General features: G+C 43.5%; 1 protein-coding gene across 26 annotated transcripts in view; it reads left to right on the forward strand.

Moving 5' to 3' along the window:
• The window catches only part of fnbp1a (formin binding protein 1a), a 67,722-nt gene that overhangs the window by 45,084 nt on the left and 2,357 nt on the right, over positions 1–20,281 (forward strand). For 4 of the 26 annotated variants that reach the window (XM_072703122.1, XM_072703130.1, XM_072703129.1 and 1 more), the window contains 11 exons: positions 4,673–4,801; positions 5,243–5,389; positions 7,428–7,619; positions 10,797–10,979; positions 13,340–13,429; positions 16,383–16,397; positions 16,551–16,586; positions 19,086–19,195; positions 19,317–19,449; positions 19,807–19,931; positions 20,113–20,252. In XM_072703122.1, the coding sequence (XP_072559223.1) occupies positions 4,673–4,801; positions 5,243–5,389; positions 7,428–7,619; positions 10,797–10,979; positions 13,340–13,429; positions 16,383–16,397; positions 16,551–16,586; positions 19,086–19,195; positions 19,317–19,449; positions 19,807–19,931; positions 20,113–20,252 (1,300 nt within the window). The remainder of the gene's footprint in view (positions 1–4,672; positions 4,802–5,242; positions 5,390–7,427; positions 7,620–10,796; positions 10,980–13,339; positions 13,430–16,382; positions 16,398–16,550; positions 16,587–19,085; positions 19,196–19,316; positions 19,450–19,806; positions 19,932–20,112; positions 20,253–20,281) is intronic. The other 22 variants (XM_072703143.1, XM_072703147.1, XM_072703156.1 and 19 more) reach the window with 18 other exon arrangements.

The following is a 20,281-nucleotide window of genomic DNA, read 5'->3' on the forward strand; positions in this document are numbered from 1 at the left end:
ATAGTTATCTGTGATGAACGGCTACCCAACTCGCACTCTCCTTTCAAAAACAAGGCCGTGACTTGTGGGCAACAATGTTGTCTTGATTGCCAAGAATTTAATTCTCAGATTAGCATACTGAGGGAGGGCCAAGTCAACATTAGGACAGAGTCATGTGGCACCAGGGAATGTGGGGGAAGGATCTGAGCGGTGTGAATTCAGGGCAAAGAAAAAGAGGCGAAACAGACAGGGGACCCTATCCCGCAACAAAAACCACCTTTCTGCTATTGCTTTTCTGCCCTGTCTGGCTCCCAGATTACAAAGACAGGCATTGACATAAATACTGACTGGACACAAGGATCAGGTGGGATAATCGACACCCAACACTTTGAGTCACCTGAGTCACTCTACTGAGACACGATAGCCCCAGCACACCACTTCCTCCGCATGCTTTCTCAGAAAGCGATGTGCGGCAACACTTCCTTGTTTACCTCTGTACTTTCGCGATTTTGTCAGAAACAGGAAATAAAATGCTGTAGGTGCAGAGCATGCATATCGCCTTGTGGTCTGTTAGGCTTCACAGAGCCACTCATCTGGCAACATTCCTGTAGTTTTAATCAGTGAAATACAGTGTGTTTATAAACATCTTTTTCTAAATCATGCGGTCTGTAGTGGCTGTAGTATTAAAGATTGTGCCAGTCCCTGGTGTGCCCTCTCTCTCATTGTATCGGAGCACATTCCAGCACTTGCCATCTTCACTTCCTGTATACGTTGTTTCACTGACTGTTCCTTTAACTTCCCTCTCTGCACCGACATAATCTATCAGTGAGAGAGGAGCACGATTCAGCTTTGGCTGGGTTGCTGTACGTTTTCCCATTTCCCTTCTCTTTTTCCCCATAAAAAGGCAAGTGATTGCTGTCCAGCCAAATAACACTTTGATTGGATAGGGGAATTCTGGAAATATATGATAAATACTGTGTGTTCAGTCCATTCTCCCCGAAGCCTGATTTACCACTAATAAAATGAGTAAAAGAGACTGTCCATCCTCTAGTTTCAAGGATCTTTGGTCAATGGAGCCCTGCCTTGTTTGTAAGTCCGGTCTGTAAATCCTTTATGGCCTGTCTCTCTGAACATGATAAATGTGGGACTGGACTGGGGCGTGAAGTATTGGTGACAACAGGCTTTCCTTCGTGGGAGGAGAGGCGGGACGTCGATGGCAGTGCTGTGTCTCCCTGCCCATCCTGCCAACTCCACCTGCTGCCGGGCACCTCTCAGAGCAATCAGGCCCACGGAACAGGCTGTGCTCCCCCAGGGTTCCTGGCGGAGATGCAGGGGGAGGGGACAAGCATGGTGAAGTCATGCTGCTGGCTTTGGCCTGCTTATAAATGTGCTCACGCGCCAGCATCTTCTCGCGTCTTGCTGGCCTGGTGCTTATGGCCATGTACTCCTCCTCATACTGCAGGTGGCTTCTTTGCGTTGGCTTTATGTTTTATTTAACCTCGGTATACTTAACTTGTCTTTGGTCAGGAGTCCCTAAAATATACTCCATGACATCCATCCTGTAGTGTCACATTTGTGTCGCATAAAACCATCCTGTAAATCTGCAAACTTGTCATTGGATTTGTGTGAAAGGATTTAAGGCTTAGTATTCAAAATAGCATTTAGCTTTATTTCTGCTTGATTTAATTCTGCATGATTTATAGCACCAAACGATGCAGCTCCTGTTAGTTGTGGTCAAGTTTATTTCAGGCAATCAGGGTGATGCACAGGCACATGAACAGCTTCCTGTGATTTTTAATATAACATACATTTTGTCGCTGAAGAATTTGCGTACCATGGGAGGAGCTGAATGCCCATGTGCCTGAACGGCTGTTGTTAGGCACGCAGCTGGTGGGTATCACCAGAAGGGAGTGGAGTGTGTTCTGCGGGTCTGTCGCTCACGCGTGACCGGTGCTGCAGCACTTCGTGTTGGACTGATGTGGTTATGAGCGTGCTCAGTGTGCAGAGACGGACTCTCTCAAGGTGACTCCCATCACGCCCTGATCTACTCCAACCACAGAAAACACCATACATCCATACTTTATCTTTTCAATATTTTTTTTTCAGCACAAGGAAAGAACTAGGTGTCACTGGAGATTTGTGAAAGGAGGTTGGGGGGGAGAGATTTTATGGAAACCAAACGAGAACCCACTATTTAAACTAATTAGTGTACATTTAATTGGGGGGGGGGGGGGTTGCCCCCCCAAAACAGCCCTTGCCACATCTCGGCAAAGAACAAAGCTGGTATGTCCGAACTGGAACTGAAATGCTTCATCCTGCCCAACCATTCTGACATTTCATTGTGAGCCAAACGACTGGAAGGTAAGTCATACGCAAGTCAGCAAACCCGTGACCTGGAACAGTGCGTTAATTATTGAGACCCCTGCTGTGTCTAGCACAGATACTCAGCTGGGTAGCTGGTAGTGCTTTGCAGGACTTGACTTCTGATCTTGGCAGTATCCAGCGGGTTTATTGCATGAGCGAGGTTTAAAGAATGTTCTAATAGCAGAGATCTGGACCAGGAGCAGCCACGAGTCACGGACGGCTTCACCGGCGAGTAACGTGGGTGTGGATCAAAAAGCAGGACTGGCTCTGGGACTCTGGCACTTTGATGTGGTTGGTTGGGACCATCCAAGGTCCTAGCAGATGCTATACAGCAGTGTAACAGCCGCCTTGATGGGAGGGAAACGGTTGCACAATAATGTAGTAATTTAGCAAATTTTAATTGATACAGATAACAGTTCATTTTTCTGTAATATTACTGAGTACTGAGTAAATACATTAAATAATTACCGATAACCAGCTAGCGTTTGCTGCTGGTAAAGTTTAATGATGGGGAGGGGGGTTCCAGTGGTGATACTTGCCAAGCAGAATGATATCACCTTGCTCTTCTTAATCTGTGGAAAACGGAATTCTTATCTGCAGGCAAGATTTAATAATGAGTTATAAACATGTTGTCACGGTTGTGGGGCAGGCAGACCGAAAAGCAGGCGAATGGAGCCGTACTTACGGGTAAATGGGGTTTTATTGATGAACGGACAGACAGGTATGGACATCTACGGACACTACAATGAAGGATCTGGGAAACAGAAGAGGACGCGGACTAATATACACAAGACTAGTCAAAATAACAGGACACAGGTGATCACAATAAGGGATTAACACGAGTTAATGAGGGGGGCGCGGCACACACGAGGATCGGACGGAGCTGGGCGTGACACATGTCGTGAGCCTGTTCTTTGAGACCTTTCGTAAGTGGTAAATGAGCTGATGAAATCCCTTGTCCTCCACTATTGAAAATGATCGTTCGTTGCAGTCATCACCATTTTTGTAGGAGTAAACTTTGAATATTGACTGAAATCTAAATATCGGCTGGGAATAGTAGGGAAATGTAGACAAATGATTTTTATGGCTATTCATTTAAAGTAAAAGTGGTTAAGATGACACATTTATGGGAGATCATGCCTGGCAAGGTATCGAGTGACTCCAGAAGAAAAAGGTTTGATGGAGTCGTCATGTATGGTGTCCAGGTCTACTCAGTAGTGAGGTTGTCTCTGTTACTGACAGTATGGGAGTGCATGCACTTTTCCTGAGTCAGTAAGCCCTGAGTAAGTAAGTGGGGAGTCTGTGCATGGCACATGTTCCCATTCTGCACCAGGGATCTGTATGGGCGGGCTGGAAAGCTTTGTACCAGCTTGAAAACTGTGAACTTATCATTTTTGTTTTCATTTTGTGACATCTCAGATTGGAAGTATTACTCTTATAAATACCATGTTATTTTCATGACCATTTTTAAAGGTTGGTCAATCTAGTGAACTCCCTATTCCCAAGAAAGTCCAGGTGATCAGGCTGTGGTGTGATCACTAACGGCCATTGGCAAATGATTTTTGATGTGAGGTTTACTTAGGTCATCTCTAACAGACCTGCAGGTTGTCACTTACCATCAATGGGAGCAGTGAGCTTCATCGCTCTTTTAGCTAGTGCTCCCTGTCCTGCATGCTGCTTTCAGACACCTTATTAAAAAACATAATCTGCAAAAAGTGAAAAGAAAAGCATACACCAGAATGTACCAGACCTGTATGCATTATAAAATAGTACTGAACAGTTGTTGGGGAATTGCAGAAAAGAAGAAGCCGGAATATCCACTTTATTGTCTGTACATACAAAACTGGAATAAAATGTTCAATAGAAAACTGTGCTTTAATATGTAGAATATGAAAGCTTAAACAAAACAGAAATCTTTAAATCCACAGCTTAACTAGAACTATATTGTTTTGAGGTTTGTAATTACATGTATTTATGATTCCTGGTATTCCTGCAATGGCCTGGTACCAAAACAGATCTTTATAGAGTCTAAATTACAGTCTGCCCTTGGAAGTCAGCCACTTCACGAAGAATGCTGTAATGTCACCTTGTCTGGAGAGTGCAGGCTTCTGAGTTTCCCCTTCCTCTGTCGTTCGTCAAATGTCCATTTCACTTGTCCTACCGGGGAATGCTCGTACCAAATCCGTTTGGAGTTTCCTGTGCTTCCCACCCAGCCCGGTACCCGGCGATGTGTGTGTCACGTCTGGGTGTCTACAGTAGTGCCCCCAAAGAGCAGTAGGCCCCCCCGTAGACCAACGTGTCATCTGTGTCACTTCCACTTGTCCCACAGGCGAGACAGCAAGCACAACTGAGGCATCAGATGGCTGAGGACAGCAAGAATGAGTACACATCCTGCCTGCAGAAGTTCAACCAAGAGCAGAATGAACATTATTACACCCTCATACCACACATTTTCCAGGTAATACAGTGTCTTTATGCTCATTGTTTAGGATCACTCCATTATGGGGGAGTGTTGTGTGGCTCAGCAGGACTCATAGGACCCATAATCTGAAGGTCCCCCATCAAACTTTGATCAAGGCTGCTCTAGGGACCCTGGACGCTGCCTGGCCCTGTACTGTGACTCCCAGGCTCTCACCTGTGTATGTGTTGGTGTCTCATGAAGAGTAAGATGGGCAACAAGACCATTTCCGCTTGGAGACCAATGAAGTATCAATATTCTGGTTCTCCCTCCCTCCTCCTTGTCGTCACCTATGAAACTTGAAGCTCTTTAGACGTTCCCCACAATTGTTGATAAACACAGGAAACAAGGCGAAATGTTATACATCTGTGGAATGGTTAAATATGAAGGCTGATTCCCATGAACTGAAAGAACTGTTCTGGTTTGTTTGTCCGCATACAGAAAATTCAGGACATGGAGGAAAGGCGCATAGAGAAAGTTGGGGAGTCCATGAAGATGTTTGCAGAGATCGACCGCCAAGTGCTACCCATCGTGGGCAAATGTCTCGATGGCATGACCAAATCAGCGGAATCAGTTGAGCCCAAATTAGTGAGTGGAATTGAAATAGCATATGTATAACATTTTCTCTTCGCGAATACAAGCGGCCGAAATGAGGTTTCTCCGCAGGGTGTCTGGGCTCTCCCTTAGGGATAGGGTGAGAAGTTCGGATATCCGGGAGGGCCTCGGAGTAGAACCGCTGCTTCTTCACGTCGAAAGGAGCCAGTTGAGGTGGTTTGGACATCTGGTGCGGATGCCTCCTGGGCGGCTACCCGGAGAGGTTTTCCGTGCCTGTCCTACAGGGAGGAGGCCCCGGGGCAGGCCCAGGACTCGCTGGAGGGATTATATCTCTCGGCTGGCCTGGGAACGCCTCGGTGTCCCCCCCGAGGAGCTGGTGGGGTTAGCTGGGGAGAGGGAGGCCTGGGTGCCTCTACTGAAGCTGCTACCCCCGCGACCCGAACCCCGGACAAGCGGAAGATGATGGATGGATGGATGGATAACATTTTCTTTCTGAGTTTAAATTCTTTTGGTTTGAAAACCGAAGAAAAGATAAATGTGACATATTGCAGTGGACTAATGAAAATGACAGGAGTAATCAAATTAGCGCATGTAATATATGTGTAGCTATATCAGTTATGCAATAGTATTATGAATCAATTCCTTGGCTTGAAATTCTAGTTTCTAGTTTCAATTTAATAGATATTTTAAAAATTTGGAGTGCAGTATAACCATAATAAACCAGACAGAAGAAAAAATTCTCAGAATTATAAAAGTCACTGAGAAATCAAGGTGTTGCCACAGATTTGTCTGCTTGCGTCATTGCAAACGTGTTCCATGAATGTGCCTTTAGGTTCATAACCTTGCAGACATACTGTGTGACCTTCACACTCATTAACACCCATTTACAAATAATTAGCATTGACATACACATTATTATTAATAAAATCTGTGAATTCACATGTTGTGTGGATTCCGTCTGTGATGCTGTCTGTAGTTGCTGCACTGCGGTACACGTAGGGTCTCATGAATATGTAAGCATGATAACAGAGTGAATGTGCGTTTTTATTTTCTGCATTTTGGGGCAGCGCTATGGAAGTGTGCTGCTTTGATCAGTGCCATTGAGGTGGCTGGAGTAACTGCAGAGCATTTTGCTGCATCGCACAGAGGAAAAATTACCACATTGTTTGAAGTGGCTGTATTATGCACATAAGCAAAACGTGAAGCGGAAGGCCGAGAGGCTCTCCCTGGTTCCCATACAGTAATTAATTGATGAGCCTCGCTGTTGCTAGGCAGACTCTGTTCCCATTGGAATGTTCTGAGATTCTACCAATCGGCTCAAAGCAAGTGACTGAATACTCATCTGTCCCCACAGATTACTTAGTATAAATGATTAAAATAGTCACCATAACTCATGACTGTTTATTGTGTAACAGATTCTGGTGTCTCCTTCAGAAAAGAGGACCCAACAGACTAAGTGTCCCCTCCTGTCTGTAGCTCCTCTCCTTCCATGTGTAGTTTTAATAAAACATAATCTTCAAGAAATGAATGTTCTAAATACAGAAGTGAGGTGCTTTCTCTGGGACAGCGGCATCCCTTTCGGCACCCAGTTCCGCCGTGTCAGCAGAGCTGTGCTGGATATGATCCTGTGGGTGGCCAGAGTCCAAGGCCGTGGGCCCAGTCAGGCACTCCAGCCTTTTGCGACTCCCAGATTCTGGACATGAGGCCCAGCAGATGACATGATGTTTGCTTCCCTGTCAGCAGGAAACCATGGCTTGCGGTCCTCGCCTTTTTCCGCTGCTTTGTTTTTATTGTAGATATCATTTATGTGACAGTTATTCATGCAATTTTTTATAGGGCTTTTATGTAGTTGACTGTTATGTAAACTCCTTAACTTGATTGTATTCATGTTGGGCAGTTTTGGAGTGGCTGGGGTTTTCTTGTAATATATTTCCTGTGAATGTTCCTTTTGTTAAAGTGAAAAAGAAATATATGATTAGTTGTATAGAGTTTGATCTCAAATGGTGAAATAACATGCCATGTAGATTGTAGCAGCTGGTATGCTCAGTAAGATTCTGTCATTGTCCTCCAGGATTCGAACCAAGTGATAGAATCATACAAGTCTGGCTTTGAGCCCCCTGGCGACGTAGAGTTTGAAGATTACAGTCAGCCAATGAAAAGGACAGCATCGGAGAACAGCTTGTCCAACTCGCGAGGCGAGGGCAAGGATAAGCCCAGCGGCAAGAGCAAGCCCAAACTGTGGCCTTTCATCAAGAAGAACAAGGTAGCCGTGCGAACCCTACCTCACACGTGTGCTGTCCTCCACGCGTTCTGCTCTCTGAGCCGGTCCTCAGCCCAGACAGCACTAATGTCTCAGGACACCTTAGGAATAGCACTCCCTGTAACACTTGTATCATTGGCTAGGTGCCTGCGTGGTATAGGACTTCAGTGTAAGACTTCTTTTTGTGATTATTTGACTGTCATTTACATGTCTTTCTTTGTTTGAGTTTAGTTACGTTATAACATGCGTCGCTTGTTGTTTCCGTCTTTCTTTGGTCATGGGTCATCCCCATTTTTGCCCAGCCTCCCATATTAACAGTCCCCTGGGTCGCGGTAAATCAGACCCACCCTCACCCTGTGGATGCTGCCATACTCCCGCGTGCCGCAGCATTCACTGCCTTCCGCCGCCCCCCCATTCTAATAATGAATCCCAGTGTGGTTCATTTGGAGCCCGCCCCATCCCCCCCTCCCACTGCTCTGCTCCTCTCCTTTCATGTTGCTGGGTGATTTTGGCATGTGCCTTACAGACAGACTCACGTCAGGCTGGGCTACGTGTTTGAATGCTGTTGTGAACTTCATTTTCTGGGGTTCTTCAAGTGATTTCTCATTTAACCCGTCCATTACTTCATCCATTAACCTTTTCATTAATTGATCTATTCATTCATACAGTACATGTTTTTGTATGTTTTTTCCATGTATTCATTGTAATACTGCTATGAATCCATCCAGTTTTTGAACCATTTTGAATGTTTTGTGTTTTTTTTATTAGCCATTTAGGAATAAGAGATGTGTTCTGTTTGGATAGATATGACAAACAATAGACACTTAAGTAGTCTGATCCAAATAGGCAAAATCATGCAAAGGCTATTACCACTTTCAAGGTGGCATAACTGTCAAGAAAATGTAATTCGCACATTGTGAATTATAATCACCATTGTTAGATACTGCAGTTTTTTTTTTTTGGATTTTTGACTAGACCTCAAGAGAAACATTCAATATGCTGCTGCTCTTACTGTGTTTCATATATCCTTTCTGTTGTGGTATATGGAAATATACAGAAACTTCTAGGGTTTATGGAACTGCTCTATCTCTCATCTGTAAATTTGAAATGAAGAGAAAATAAGAGTGTTCCTATGTTGAACTTAGAAGGTTTGTCCATTGGTGGGAACAAGTACTGGTAAATAACACAATTTCATGATTTCTGCCTTGTAATCTAGTTCATAAATGCAGGCTTTTAGCCGGGTCTTGGAACAGATGAAATGTAAAGTTACATGGAGCTGAAGGTACATTGGGTAACTTGCCTTGGTAGTTGGGGCATCACAGAATGAACAAATCATAATTCTTATGATATGCAAGAACACCAACTTGAGTTCCATTTGTTTATGATTCAACACAGTGGGAAAGGCTGAAAATGACAGTATAAGTTGCATTGTAAACCTGTGTATCCATTCAACACATACTGCTTTGTTGAAGGCTCTATGTGTGTAAAAACAGTCAGCTCCTTAGAAAAAGGTTTGAGATGGGAATGTTGTTTCTGGGATTTTGACTTGGGATTCCTCAAGACGGTTGTGGCTGAACAGTTCTTGGAACCTAAATCTGCATGAATAATGTACAGAAGAGAAAAACTGCAATGTATCATTGCATGCAGATGCCAGATTTTTCGTCACAGTATTCATAAAAGGAAAAACAAAAACTTCTGGTTACAACACATTCTCACTTTAACCCTTGGATGGTGTTGGGTTTGTGCTAGCTTTTATGTGTGACAGTTTGCTATGGATCTGAGTGTCAGATTTATAAGTATACATGTACAATGTAGTCACACTAGTAAATACTTATTTATCCTTAGATTTATTCATACAAGTGTGATCTGCATGATAAGGAAATCTATCGAGTTGTTAAACCTGTCTTATTGCAAATTTAGCTTTTGTGAATTTATTTTTGCAGTGGTCTCAATATTGTAATTCTACACTCTTCATGTTTTACAGTATAATTTGTGAAAGAGTGACTCAGAAAACCGGGCCCACTGAAGTCCATCAAATTATGTCATTTTTCTATGTCTTCCATCCTAAATACCTTTTTGGTTCATTATTGGCCTCCAAAATTTTGAGTCTTACAAGAAGAAAACCAAGTGATGCTTTAATTATAATTTGCATCCTTGTTGTATGTAACTGTACAGTAGAATTGTATGTAACTGTACAGTAGAACCATGAACAAAGAGTGTCAGTAGTAGGTGCAGAACCCACCTGTCCTTGAGGCTGCTCTCTTCCTCTCAAAGGGGAAACGCTATTTCCAGCTTCAAGACTGTGTTGTGAGGTTCCTGACGGATACAAGTGTTCCCCAGTCATTGTGCTATTGCAGACACAAAAATAAAGCAGCATATTTTTAGTTATGTGCAGGGTGTCCACATGAAGCTTTTACAACCTGGAGTATTCATAACCTCCAGATGGTATGTAATTTATAATTTAACATTTTTTCAAGTTTCTGGAAAAAGGGGTTTTACATCAGACCCTGAAGATGCCAGAGTGATGACAAAACATTTATGTGAAAATGGGAGGATATGAAGTTTAAGAGTCTCAGTCACTGTGATGTGAAATTCAGGTTTCCTGTACACAACCTGAATTTGTACCTCCAACATATCCAAAAAAAAGTGTTCATTATTGATCAAAAATTAATCACTATCACTGGTTGGCTTGCTAACTTTAATGTGATGGAAATAGGTGCTTAATGTCCCATCATGAAATGCTCTTAGCTACTGTAGGTACCGTCAGCGCTATGCTATGACTACATTGTACAAAACCCAGAACTTCTGAGGCTGAGCTGATGGTGTCGGTATCGCTGATGATCCCGACGTGTTGCCAATGGCGTGTGCTGACATCCTGTAACAAGCTGAACTTCCAATTGACGGACCTGCATGTCATCAATGAGCGATAGCATGAGCCTTTTGCCAAGCAAATCGTCTTACCTGCTCTAACAACTTGCTTTAACATGCTTTTGCTTTTCATATTTTTCAAATGTCTCTACTGCTGTGCCTCGTAATACTTATGAAAAAAAAAAAGTTTGGTATTTTTGTTTGCTGTCCATGTCTTTAGTCTTATTTTTCTTGTTTGTTTCCTTTTATCCTTTGTTGTTTCACTCCTCCTCTCTGCCACAACATCTTTATTTTTATTTCTTTTACTGGTAGCTTATGTCCCTGTTAACGTCCCCCCACCAGCCCCCTCCTCCCCCTCCTGCCTCACCCTGCCCCTCTGCTGTCCCCAACGGCCCCCAGTCTCCCAAGCAGCACAAGGAGCTCCTCTCACACCGCCTCAACGAGTTCATGACCTCCAAACCCAAAATGCACTGTTTCCGGAGTCTCAAGCGCGGGGTAAGTCGTCCTGTGGATGTTGTGCGTCTCTCACTGTCCATGCTGCTGTATGCCATGGGGGCCACGGTCGCCTGCCAAGAAAACCCCAGAAAGGGGAAAATGGTGTCAGATGTAACTAAGCGCTGCAAGAATTTGGTCCTTGCAGTGTCTCAGGTTGATGTTATATTCTATATCTCAATATTCAATATTCAAGGTCTCCTTGGTTGTATGTCTTATATCTGAGCAGCATGCTATAGGTCAGGTAAGACATATAAACAAGGCTGGCTCTCCCTGACATTGCTTACGGTGATAGATCCTGTTGCTAAATCAGCACCACCTGCTGTGTTGCACCTTTAATCGCTGAAACGCAGCTCTTCCTCTTTCCGGCTTCCCATCCTGAAATTTATCCCCTGTTAGAAGACCTAGTGTCTTTAGACGTTAGTGTTTTTATTTGACCGAGTAATCCTATATTTTAGTTATAAAGGGAGGTGCTGCGTACTCAGGCCAGTATGTGAGACCTGTGGCCAGGCAAAATGTGGACAGTCACAAAGTGGCACCTGACAGGCTGTCTGGCAGCATCTTAGAGGCACCCTTGATCCCTTCATACAGCGCTCGCATCTTCATGCTCTTCCTCATCTCCTCCTGCACGCTTATTTCTCTGTCTGGAGAAAAACGGCTCCTGTCTCTGGTGAAACATCTTGCAAGTCAACAGAGCAAACTTATGTCATGTGATGACATCATAGCTCGCTGCCTGACATCTGGAGTATAAATGATGTTGAATGACTTTCGGATAAGCATGATCAGGGACATATAGAGAGAGCCAGAGGAGAATCAGTGAATGTCTTCTAGGATGTCATATATAACATCCATAAAAACTGCATATGTATACATATATGCACACATGTATACAGTACACTAATCGCCTTATATATGATGATGGTGATAATGATTAATATAATAAAGTAAAAGTTTAGTCTCAGTTTCAGAATGAAAATACATTTATTTATGAAGAATGAAGATATATCTTCAATTTTTCCTACCTAAGTCACCCACCATAAAAGCGTGTTATCACAGTGGTGTATGGTGGCTGGAGAAAAGTTATTGCTCTCGAACATACAACAGAGCATGTCTTACTGATGTTCCTGTAGTGGTGATGCAGGTCCGAGGCCGCATCGGAGACTTGTGAGGGCCCGGGCTTGTCTGAGCACCATTGTCACACGTGTGGAAAGGTTTGCTTTGGAGAGGGTAAGCGGGGTCACTTTTGAATGGTGTTTCCTTCGGGGAGCTGCCCTGTTGGCAGCCTGCAGAGGGAGCGCCGGAGGGAAAGTGAGGAGCACACCTAGGCCACTCTGCGGAAAGCAGCTGCGGGGAATAGCTGCGGGGGGCAACTGGCCATACATATATATATATATATATATGTAGTGTGTGTTACTCTTATGTTCGTTTCTTTGGTAACGCTCATGAGATTTGTAAATGTTTGCAAGTATCGTGAATTACATTTCTGCAGGTCCACATTGAAATTGGAATTCTTCATCCTTGTTCCAAACCCTTGTTTAGGTTGCATTTCGCACATAGTGATACAGTAGTAAACACAGTTCAGTGTAGATAAAAGGTGATTAAAAGGGGAGAGTTGTGCATTGGGCTGTGTGATAGGGTTGGTGTCCAGTTGACAGTGGAATTGAAAAGCAGATTATGTATATAGGGTGATTTTGATGACATTAAAGCACTTTTTGTTCCATGCTAATCACAATGACTTTTACCTTAACTGCAAATTAAAATTCTAGGTCATTCGTGTGGTCATTAAAATTCATTATTTACACTGACATCACAACATTTATATTTGTTTTATTTCACATGTCCAGGTTCTAGGCATAAAATGTAGCTTGTTTCGGATGTTAGATTATTTTTCTGATTAATATATTTAATAATCTTTACAAATTATTGGTAGGTTAAGATGATGGAGGACATATCTGTTTTAAATCGTCGAAATACTCTTTGAGTAATCATTAGGCGACCAGGCACCGTACTGTAATGTAACAGCGATTAAACATTTAACTCCCCCTGCAGTTACACCCGCTTTGGTTTTTCTTTATGTATTAGGGGTGTTTATGAGGAGCATGAGTCTCAGCAGGGGAGCATTAAGCAGATAAAGTCTGATAAACAAATGCAGGGCCGTGTGTCTGAGCTGCAGGTCCCCCATGCCTGCCCCACTCCCTGAGGTGAAGGGAGGACTTGCAGGCTGCCGTCCCCCTAGTCCCACTTAAAGCGTGATCGCCCCCCGACTGTGTGCTTTGGGGAGCGGGGGCTCTCCCTGGCAGCTTGTGCTTGAAGGACATTAACAACGGTGTGTTCTCTCCCACCACCCCCCCCACCCCCCGCAGCAGTCCGGCTGCTCTTACGCTAATCAGACAGAGATCATGAAGAGGACTTTAGGCAAGCCGACGTATGCCTACGAGGCCAGGCAGTTTGTCGTAAGTGTGTGCGCATACGCTCCTCCGGGGCTGTATGCGAGCTGCGAAGACACTAATCGCATTTTAAAAAGATAGAAGATGGGCGTGTCATGGCTCCCCCCACACCCCAGGGGGCAGCAGAGTCATGCTTGCGACCTCACACTTCTGTCACGTGCTGGTGAATTAATTTTCAAAGCAGACATCATAGGCTTGTGATTTCTTTTCCACATTGTTTTCAGTAGGCCGCTTGCCTCAGTTCGGGATCTTTTCATTTGCATCATTCACTGTTTATTCTATTTTTTTTTTATCACTTCACCTTTATGACAGTTGATTCAGTTCACGCATGAAATAAACAAGTAGTTTGAAGAGTCTGGGATGAGGTGTTAGTGGTCAGGAACGCCTCTCACCCTTCTTATTTTATATCTCATCGCTTTCACTGTTTTCCTAAAGAAGAGCTTCGCTGCGGCTCCTTAAATGAGGCTAGTGTCTGGCACTGCTCCATAACAAACGCGCCCCATCGGTCACATGGTCACATGCCAGCCTCATCTCCTGTTACTGCAACTGTGCCTCTGCTGAGCATCTGCACACTGGTAGAATAGAAGCACATCTTGACCATGCAATCCCCCCGCACACACACACATGCATTTTACCATTATGGCAGACGATCGAATAACATAAGGCATGGGAGGGAAGCGGATTCAGTTCCTACAGAAGGAAATGAAGGGAGCACACCCCCCCCCCAGCTGGATTTACCATTCAGCTTATTAGCCAGCAGCTGTGCTCAGGTGCCGGTGACACTGTACTGCATCAGCGCAGTGTGCTTACGCTGTAGGTCTTCTGTTTTACGCCAGCAAAGCCCTGCTTTCTCCAGGATTATCAGCCTCCTGTTGCTCACTGGTATTTCTGGTAGCCATAGCAGTATATTGATCTAAAAATAAAAGCACAAGTTACAAGCTGCTTGATGTAGCCTAAACCAGAGAAAACGAGGAGACCGATCTTAAAGTATTAAATAAGTGTTACTGTGTTCTATATCCACAGGACAAATTTACTTACACTCATAAGCCTATACTGTTCATCCGTAAACGTACCATATAGACTTCTGAGTATAATTAGATTTGTGATGTACAGGGGAGGAAAGTCTGTAGTAAACATTCAAAATGGCAAAGTTTCTCTCCTGACTTCAGTGTATGATTTCAGACCTGGTGAAAAGTCCACGCATATTATTGAAACTCAAGTTGTATAACGTTGGGCAGCATGAACTGAAATCCAGCTTTGCCTTCCGGATAATGTGTTTTTCTGTTACAGCCTTGATTTGCTTAACTCGATTGTTCTACTTATTTTGGGATTGATCTTTAAAAACGTTTTTAAACAGCCTTGTATTTTTTTTCTGAAAAATGCTTATTAATTTTGATTCCTGTTTTTGTATGTGTGTGTTAAATCTTGTGCAGCTTACAAGTCAGCTATGTAAACATGCTCCGTGTGACTTAATTTAATAACATGCACATTGTTTCGACCAGCTGAGAAATAAGCCGATATGAAAGCAAGCAAGCATGCCAGATAGCTACCTAGTTTATAATTCAATGCTGCATAAAAGGAACCAAGTTTAGTTTTCATTACACTGTGGAGATGCCTGGTTCCTCATATGTTGGAAATCAGCATGAACCTTACCGCTTTGTTTAAAGGTGCAGTTTGGAGCCCGTAGGGGGTGGCAAGGAGTGGCCCAGGGTGCCCCCCCCCCCATCCGCTACTGTTGATGGGAGAGAGGGGCTGTCACACCTCTTCGTTTGTGTCACCTGTCTGCACTGACCCCCGTGCAAAGCGCATACACACTCCACCATCCGTTTGCATCTGTGTGAGTGTGTGTGTGTGTGTGTGTGTGCGTGCAGGCGTGCGAGTGTGTGTGTGCGTGCAGGCGTGCCCGTGTATGTGTGTGTGTGTGTGTGTGTGTGCGTGCAGGCGTGCGAGTGTGTGTGTGTGTGTGTGTGTGTGCGTGCAGACGTGTGCATGTATGTATGTGTGTGTGTGTGTGTGTGCGTGCAGGCGTGCGAACAGGTTTACCTACCCTTATGGGGACATAATGTCCCCATAATGTGATAAATATCCGTTTTTTTTCCCTTATGGGGACCGGTTTCCTGGTCCCCATAAGGGAAAACTCTATTTTATAAAAATCGGTGACTGCTATGAAAAAACTAAAAATGCAAAAACTCTTGTATTTTGTTAGGTTACTTATGGTTATGGTTAGGGCAGGGTAGGGGTTAAGGTTGTCATAGTTAGCGTTAGCATTTTTCCCATTGAAATGAATGAGTGGTCCCCATAAGGATATGTTTACCTTACATGTGTATGTGTGTGTGTGTTCATATCGCTGTGTCGGTGAAGAGAGTCTATCCCCCCCACTGCCCAGTTAGGTTTGCACTCTGGTATCACTGACTACGCCATGCTAATCAAGGGGTCATTTCTGAATCCAGTCCCAGGCCTTCACCATGTGATAGCAGGAAACTGGGAAGAAGGTGAAGAGAAATTATGCATTTGAATTGTGAGACTGTTGACATTCAACAATATATAATTTAAAAACATAAGCTGAACACAAGGACTATACTCCTCATTATATATTCTTATGGGGTCTTACTACAGTAGCTCATTAGATGTTGTTTATTATTATTATTATTGTTATTATTATTATTATTATTATTCAAACCCAGCATTTACAGCAAACAGCCATGCACATACAAAACGCTTTCAATTTCAGCATTAAATTGCAAGTTGACCAAATGAATCAGGCTTTGAGGAGACCTGAGCTCATCTGGTGAACGCTCAATGCAGGTGTTACCAGGTGGCACTTCTTGCCATTTAAGCTCAGAACGAACCTCTCAGCCTCTTATCCAATGACTGCCCGAATGTGCCTGAAATGCCTGATGTCGACTTTACTGTTTTTCTCTTCTGTTCTCTTCTTTCCATTACGCCCTTCTTCCTGAAGCTTTCTCTCAAGCTGGTAAGCACGATCGCCGCATGCTCGTCATGTGACTGACAAACTGCTTTTGTATTTGTCTTTTTGGTGGTGTTACTCGAGTGTTAATTGTCGACATCTGTTGTCTCTTTTTCTCTGTTGCTGTGTCCTTCTGCTTCCATGTATCTGTCCTATCAGAGCACTCTCACTGCTCAGGTCCAGAGTGTAATTGAGGTGATCAGAACCATTCATTTCTTCACTTCCCGCTTCCTAAGTGAATTGCTGACAGTGGTGGGGGGGGCTAGAGACAGTTGTGGTATTATGGTATAGGGTTCACTGTCATGTGACCCCATGGTTGGCCTGCACTGCTAGCGGCAGTACAGGATGCAATGCTGAGAGTCGTGGCAACCAAGGGGAAAAGCAACCAGTCCAGTGCAACACATGCACCACTGAGCAGTGCGTTCATTTGAGGTGCAATGTGACACGAGGAGCTGTGCAGTTCCCGTTTTTAACAGGGGAAGCACCAGAGGGGAGCACGCTGGAGAGAGTACTGGTACAATTGCTCTGTACTTTTCGTGTTTAACATTATGGAGAGAGTGACTGCATATGCACATATTTCTCTTGATTCCCTATAAACATGAGGGACTCGTTTTTTGACTCTTTCTGGATGGCTGCTCTCGCTTGGCAGCAGATCTGAGATACGTCACATTGTCTGACATGACTGCTGTGCAGAGAATAGCCTGTGTGATTTTCACCTGGAATTCCAGGAAGTGAAACTGAGTCAAACGTCACTGATTTGTTTTTTGTCAGCGAGCTGATTTCTGATAAGGAATGGTTCTTTTTCCCCTTCAGTTACCATCAACAGATTTTAACCGATAGATTCCTGGCTTGCCTTTTGTTCCCTGTACACCTGGACAGAGAAGCAAATCAAATATATTTAGATGATAATCATCCTCACAGAATTCCTTTGAAAATGCAGTACTGTCAGTGTTTATGGCCTGAATCCATGCAACCTTACCAGAGCTAAAACCATAAATGCTGTATGTTGCCCATTTTTAATTTGCAGATGGCACAGCTAATGTGAGCATATTTAAAACCTTGCTTACTTTGCCCACCTCTTTTTAAACTAGTACACAGACCAGAGCCATACTAATGCTTTGGGATTTTATTATTGCCCTCAGTGGATAAAATCCTGCTGGCTGCATGGGTTAAATTGTTCCCTTAAATTGTTTTGCATTAAAACGGAATTTGAATTAATTTTTGTACCTGTATCATACAGGTAAGTACTCAAAGTAACTCTCTGTGACATGTGCTATATGTGCCTCAATAGTGTCTTCTAACTGACGATATTGCAAATCAGTGTTGCTGTTTATAATGTATCATCTTTTACATTTTTGTAATGTGAAACAAATTGCAAAAAATATAAAACACGTGTGTTCTATAGAAAGAGGTGTTTTCTAGCAGAGTAAAGGTTCTGCATGATATTCAGTGCTGAGTGGTGAAAGGTCACTGTAAGGCTGGTGGCTTCTAGATGTCTTAAGTCTGGTGCTGTGACCCTTCCATAGGACAAGAGTTTTAATTTTGCAAAACTCTTCAGTCCAAGCTATCAGTGTTAATAATACTCTGACTATCAGAGCTGTCCTCAAAATAACATTGTAAAAGTGAGGTAAACCTAAGAAAGTAAACTGAAATTTAACAGTAAAAACATTTTGCTTCGTTCTTCATGAGATTTCACACAAACAGTTCACTACCTCCACCTGCTGGCTGCACTGTGAATAACAGTTTGTCCCGACTATAATTTCAGACCTCAAGCACAAAACAATGTAATGCAACCCTGATTAGATTTGAATTCCCACCTGGTTCCACATATGCATATCCTCAGTATAAAGCATTTGTGTGCACGGTCTAAGCATCTTCATTTATATCTGTAAATGTGACAGCGTTTTTTATGTTAAGCATCCTTTCATTTAACCCCTGCAGAAATGTCCTTCATGGGGCTTTCGTGTCCTTGCTTTAAAAATTGGCTTCCGAACACGCAGAGAGAGTATGATGAGTCAGATATTTTGTAATGGCTTTCAGGCTTAATGGATCATTTCTAAATCATAGCTGCAGCTGCAGGCTCTGTGGAGATTAAATGCCATCTGCAGAGTCCCAGCTTTGCATGGCCGTCCTTGCAGAGGACAGGCAACATAGGGTGTGGCTGCAGAATCCCCTCTGTAAGAGTCCTTGTCATTATGGGCTGTGTTTAACGCACTGTGGATGCCCTCCACTGTTTTGTGTGTATATGTGCACGTTCTCGACCACCATAAATATGTACTGAAGAGGAGAACAGTCATCCTCAGCCAAAATCCCACTGCCTAGTGTCTTTATATCCTAGCACAAATGCTCAACCCTGTTTTGGATTTCCATACGATAACATGTGGAGGGCACTTTAGTTTAAATGGAGGTTATTTTTCTAAGCTTCCTATGGGGTCAGACTTAGCACAACTCCTGAAGTAAATTAAGGTAAATTAAGGTAATGTTAAAGGAAGTCAAAGGAAATAATGGGGATTAAGTGAGCAACCTCCATTTTTAATGGACCCATTTAAGCCAGTCAACACAGTGTGAATGGATTTTTCATTTCCATGACTACCTCACAGTATACATACCCATGTGAAAGAGGGATACTGCACCCACAGATGGAGTTGCAGGTGGAGTCTGTGTATGTGTTTCACTGGTCTCTCTGCACCCAAGGGATCTGGCCCTGAAGACTGCAGCCATTTGCCCCCTGAGCAAAGGAGAAAGAAGCTCCAGGCCAAGGTCGACGACCTCAACAAGGAAATCCAAAAAGAGGTGGACCAAAGGTAAACCCTCAGGAAGGTGTTTGCTGTCGCTGGGTGACAAAGGCCAAGTGCACCATCTAAAAATAATTAATGTTTTATCATCGTTAAGGCTTAAAATGTGGCTTTTTTTTGGTCTTCTTAGGGAAGCTCTTACTAAAATGAAAGACGTCTACTTAAAGAATCCCCAAATGGGAGACCCCAACAGCGTGGACCCACGATTGTCTGAGATCAGTCACAACATTGAGAGGTTAAAGCTGGAAGTGCAAAAATTTGATGTGAGTAATTTTTTTCCTTAGATTTTTGTTTTGGATGCTGGGAAGAGTCATTCACGTCGCTGTTTGGCTAATGGGACCAGTCAGTCCCGATAACTGAAACCATCCTGTAATAATAATGTTATGTTAATGGATATTAGCACATTAGTTAACAAGTCTGTTATTCCTACATAGTTACCTGTATAAAAAATTTGACGATTTCCTGCAATAAGTGGAGAAAAGTGTCCTATAGTGATAATGTTTGAAGTATAATGTATGCAATGTAAAAAACAGGGATCTAATTACATTTTGTCTAATGCAAAATAACATTTTAGAGTATGTGGAGTAATAGCACATTTCTTATTTCTGAAAATGTCACAGGCATGGCTGGCAGAGGTAGAGGGGCGGTTGCCCTTAAGAAACGACCAATCAAAAAGGCAGAGCGGGTTGTATGACACACAGAATAATGCCCCGGTCAACAACAACTGTGCACAGGACCGTGAGAGGTACAGTAACCTTCTATATGTGTCCTCCCTGCCTTTGTGGATGTTTTTGTGACGATTGATGAATGTTATAGTGCTTTTCATTAGTGGTGACTATAATAGGCATGGTGGGGTTCAATGTCCTCATTGGTGCTCCGTGGGTATCGTGCCGTTGCTATAGTTACTGCATGTGTTCCTCCTTGAGCAGCCCGGATGGCAGTTATACAGAGGAGCAGAACTCAGAGACGCAGATCAAAGCTCCCAGCACAGAGTTTGATGACGAGTTTGATGAGGAGGACCCCCTGCCCATCATTGGTACCTGCAAAGTTCTCTACCCCTTTGAAGGTAATGCCTGTGATGGCCCCAGACCCCTA

The sequence above is a fragment of the Paramormyrops kingsleyae genome, chromosome 2 (assembly GCF_048594095.1).
Source record: "Paramormyrops kingsleyae isolate MSU_618 chromosome 2, PKINGS_0.4, whole genome shotgun sequence".
In the NCBI taxonomy this organism is placed as follows: domain Eukaryota; kingdom Metazoa; phylum Chordata; class Actinopteri; order Osteoglossiformes; family Mormyridae; genus Paramormyrops; species Paramormyrops kingsleyae.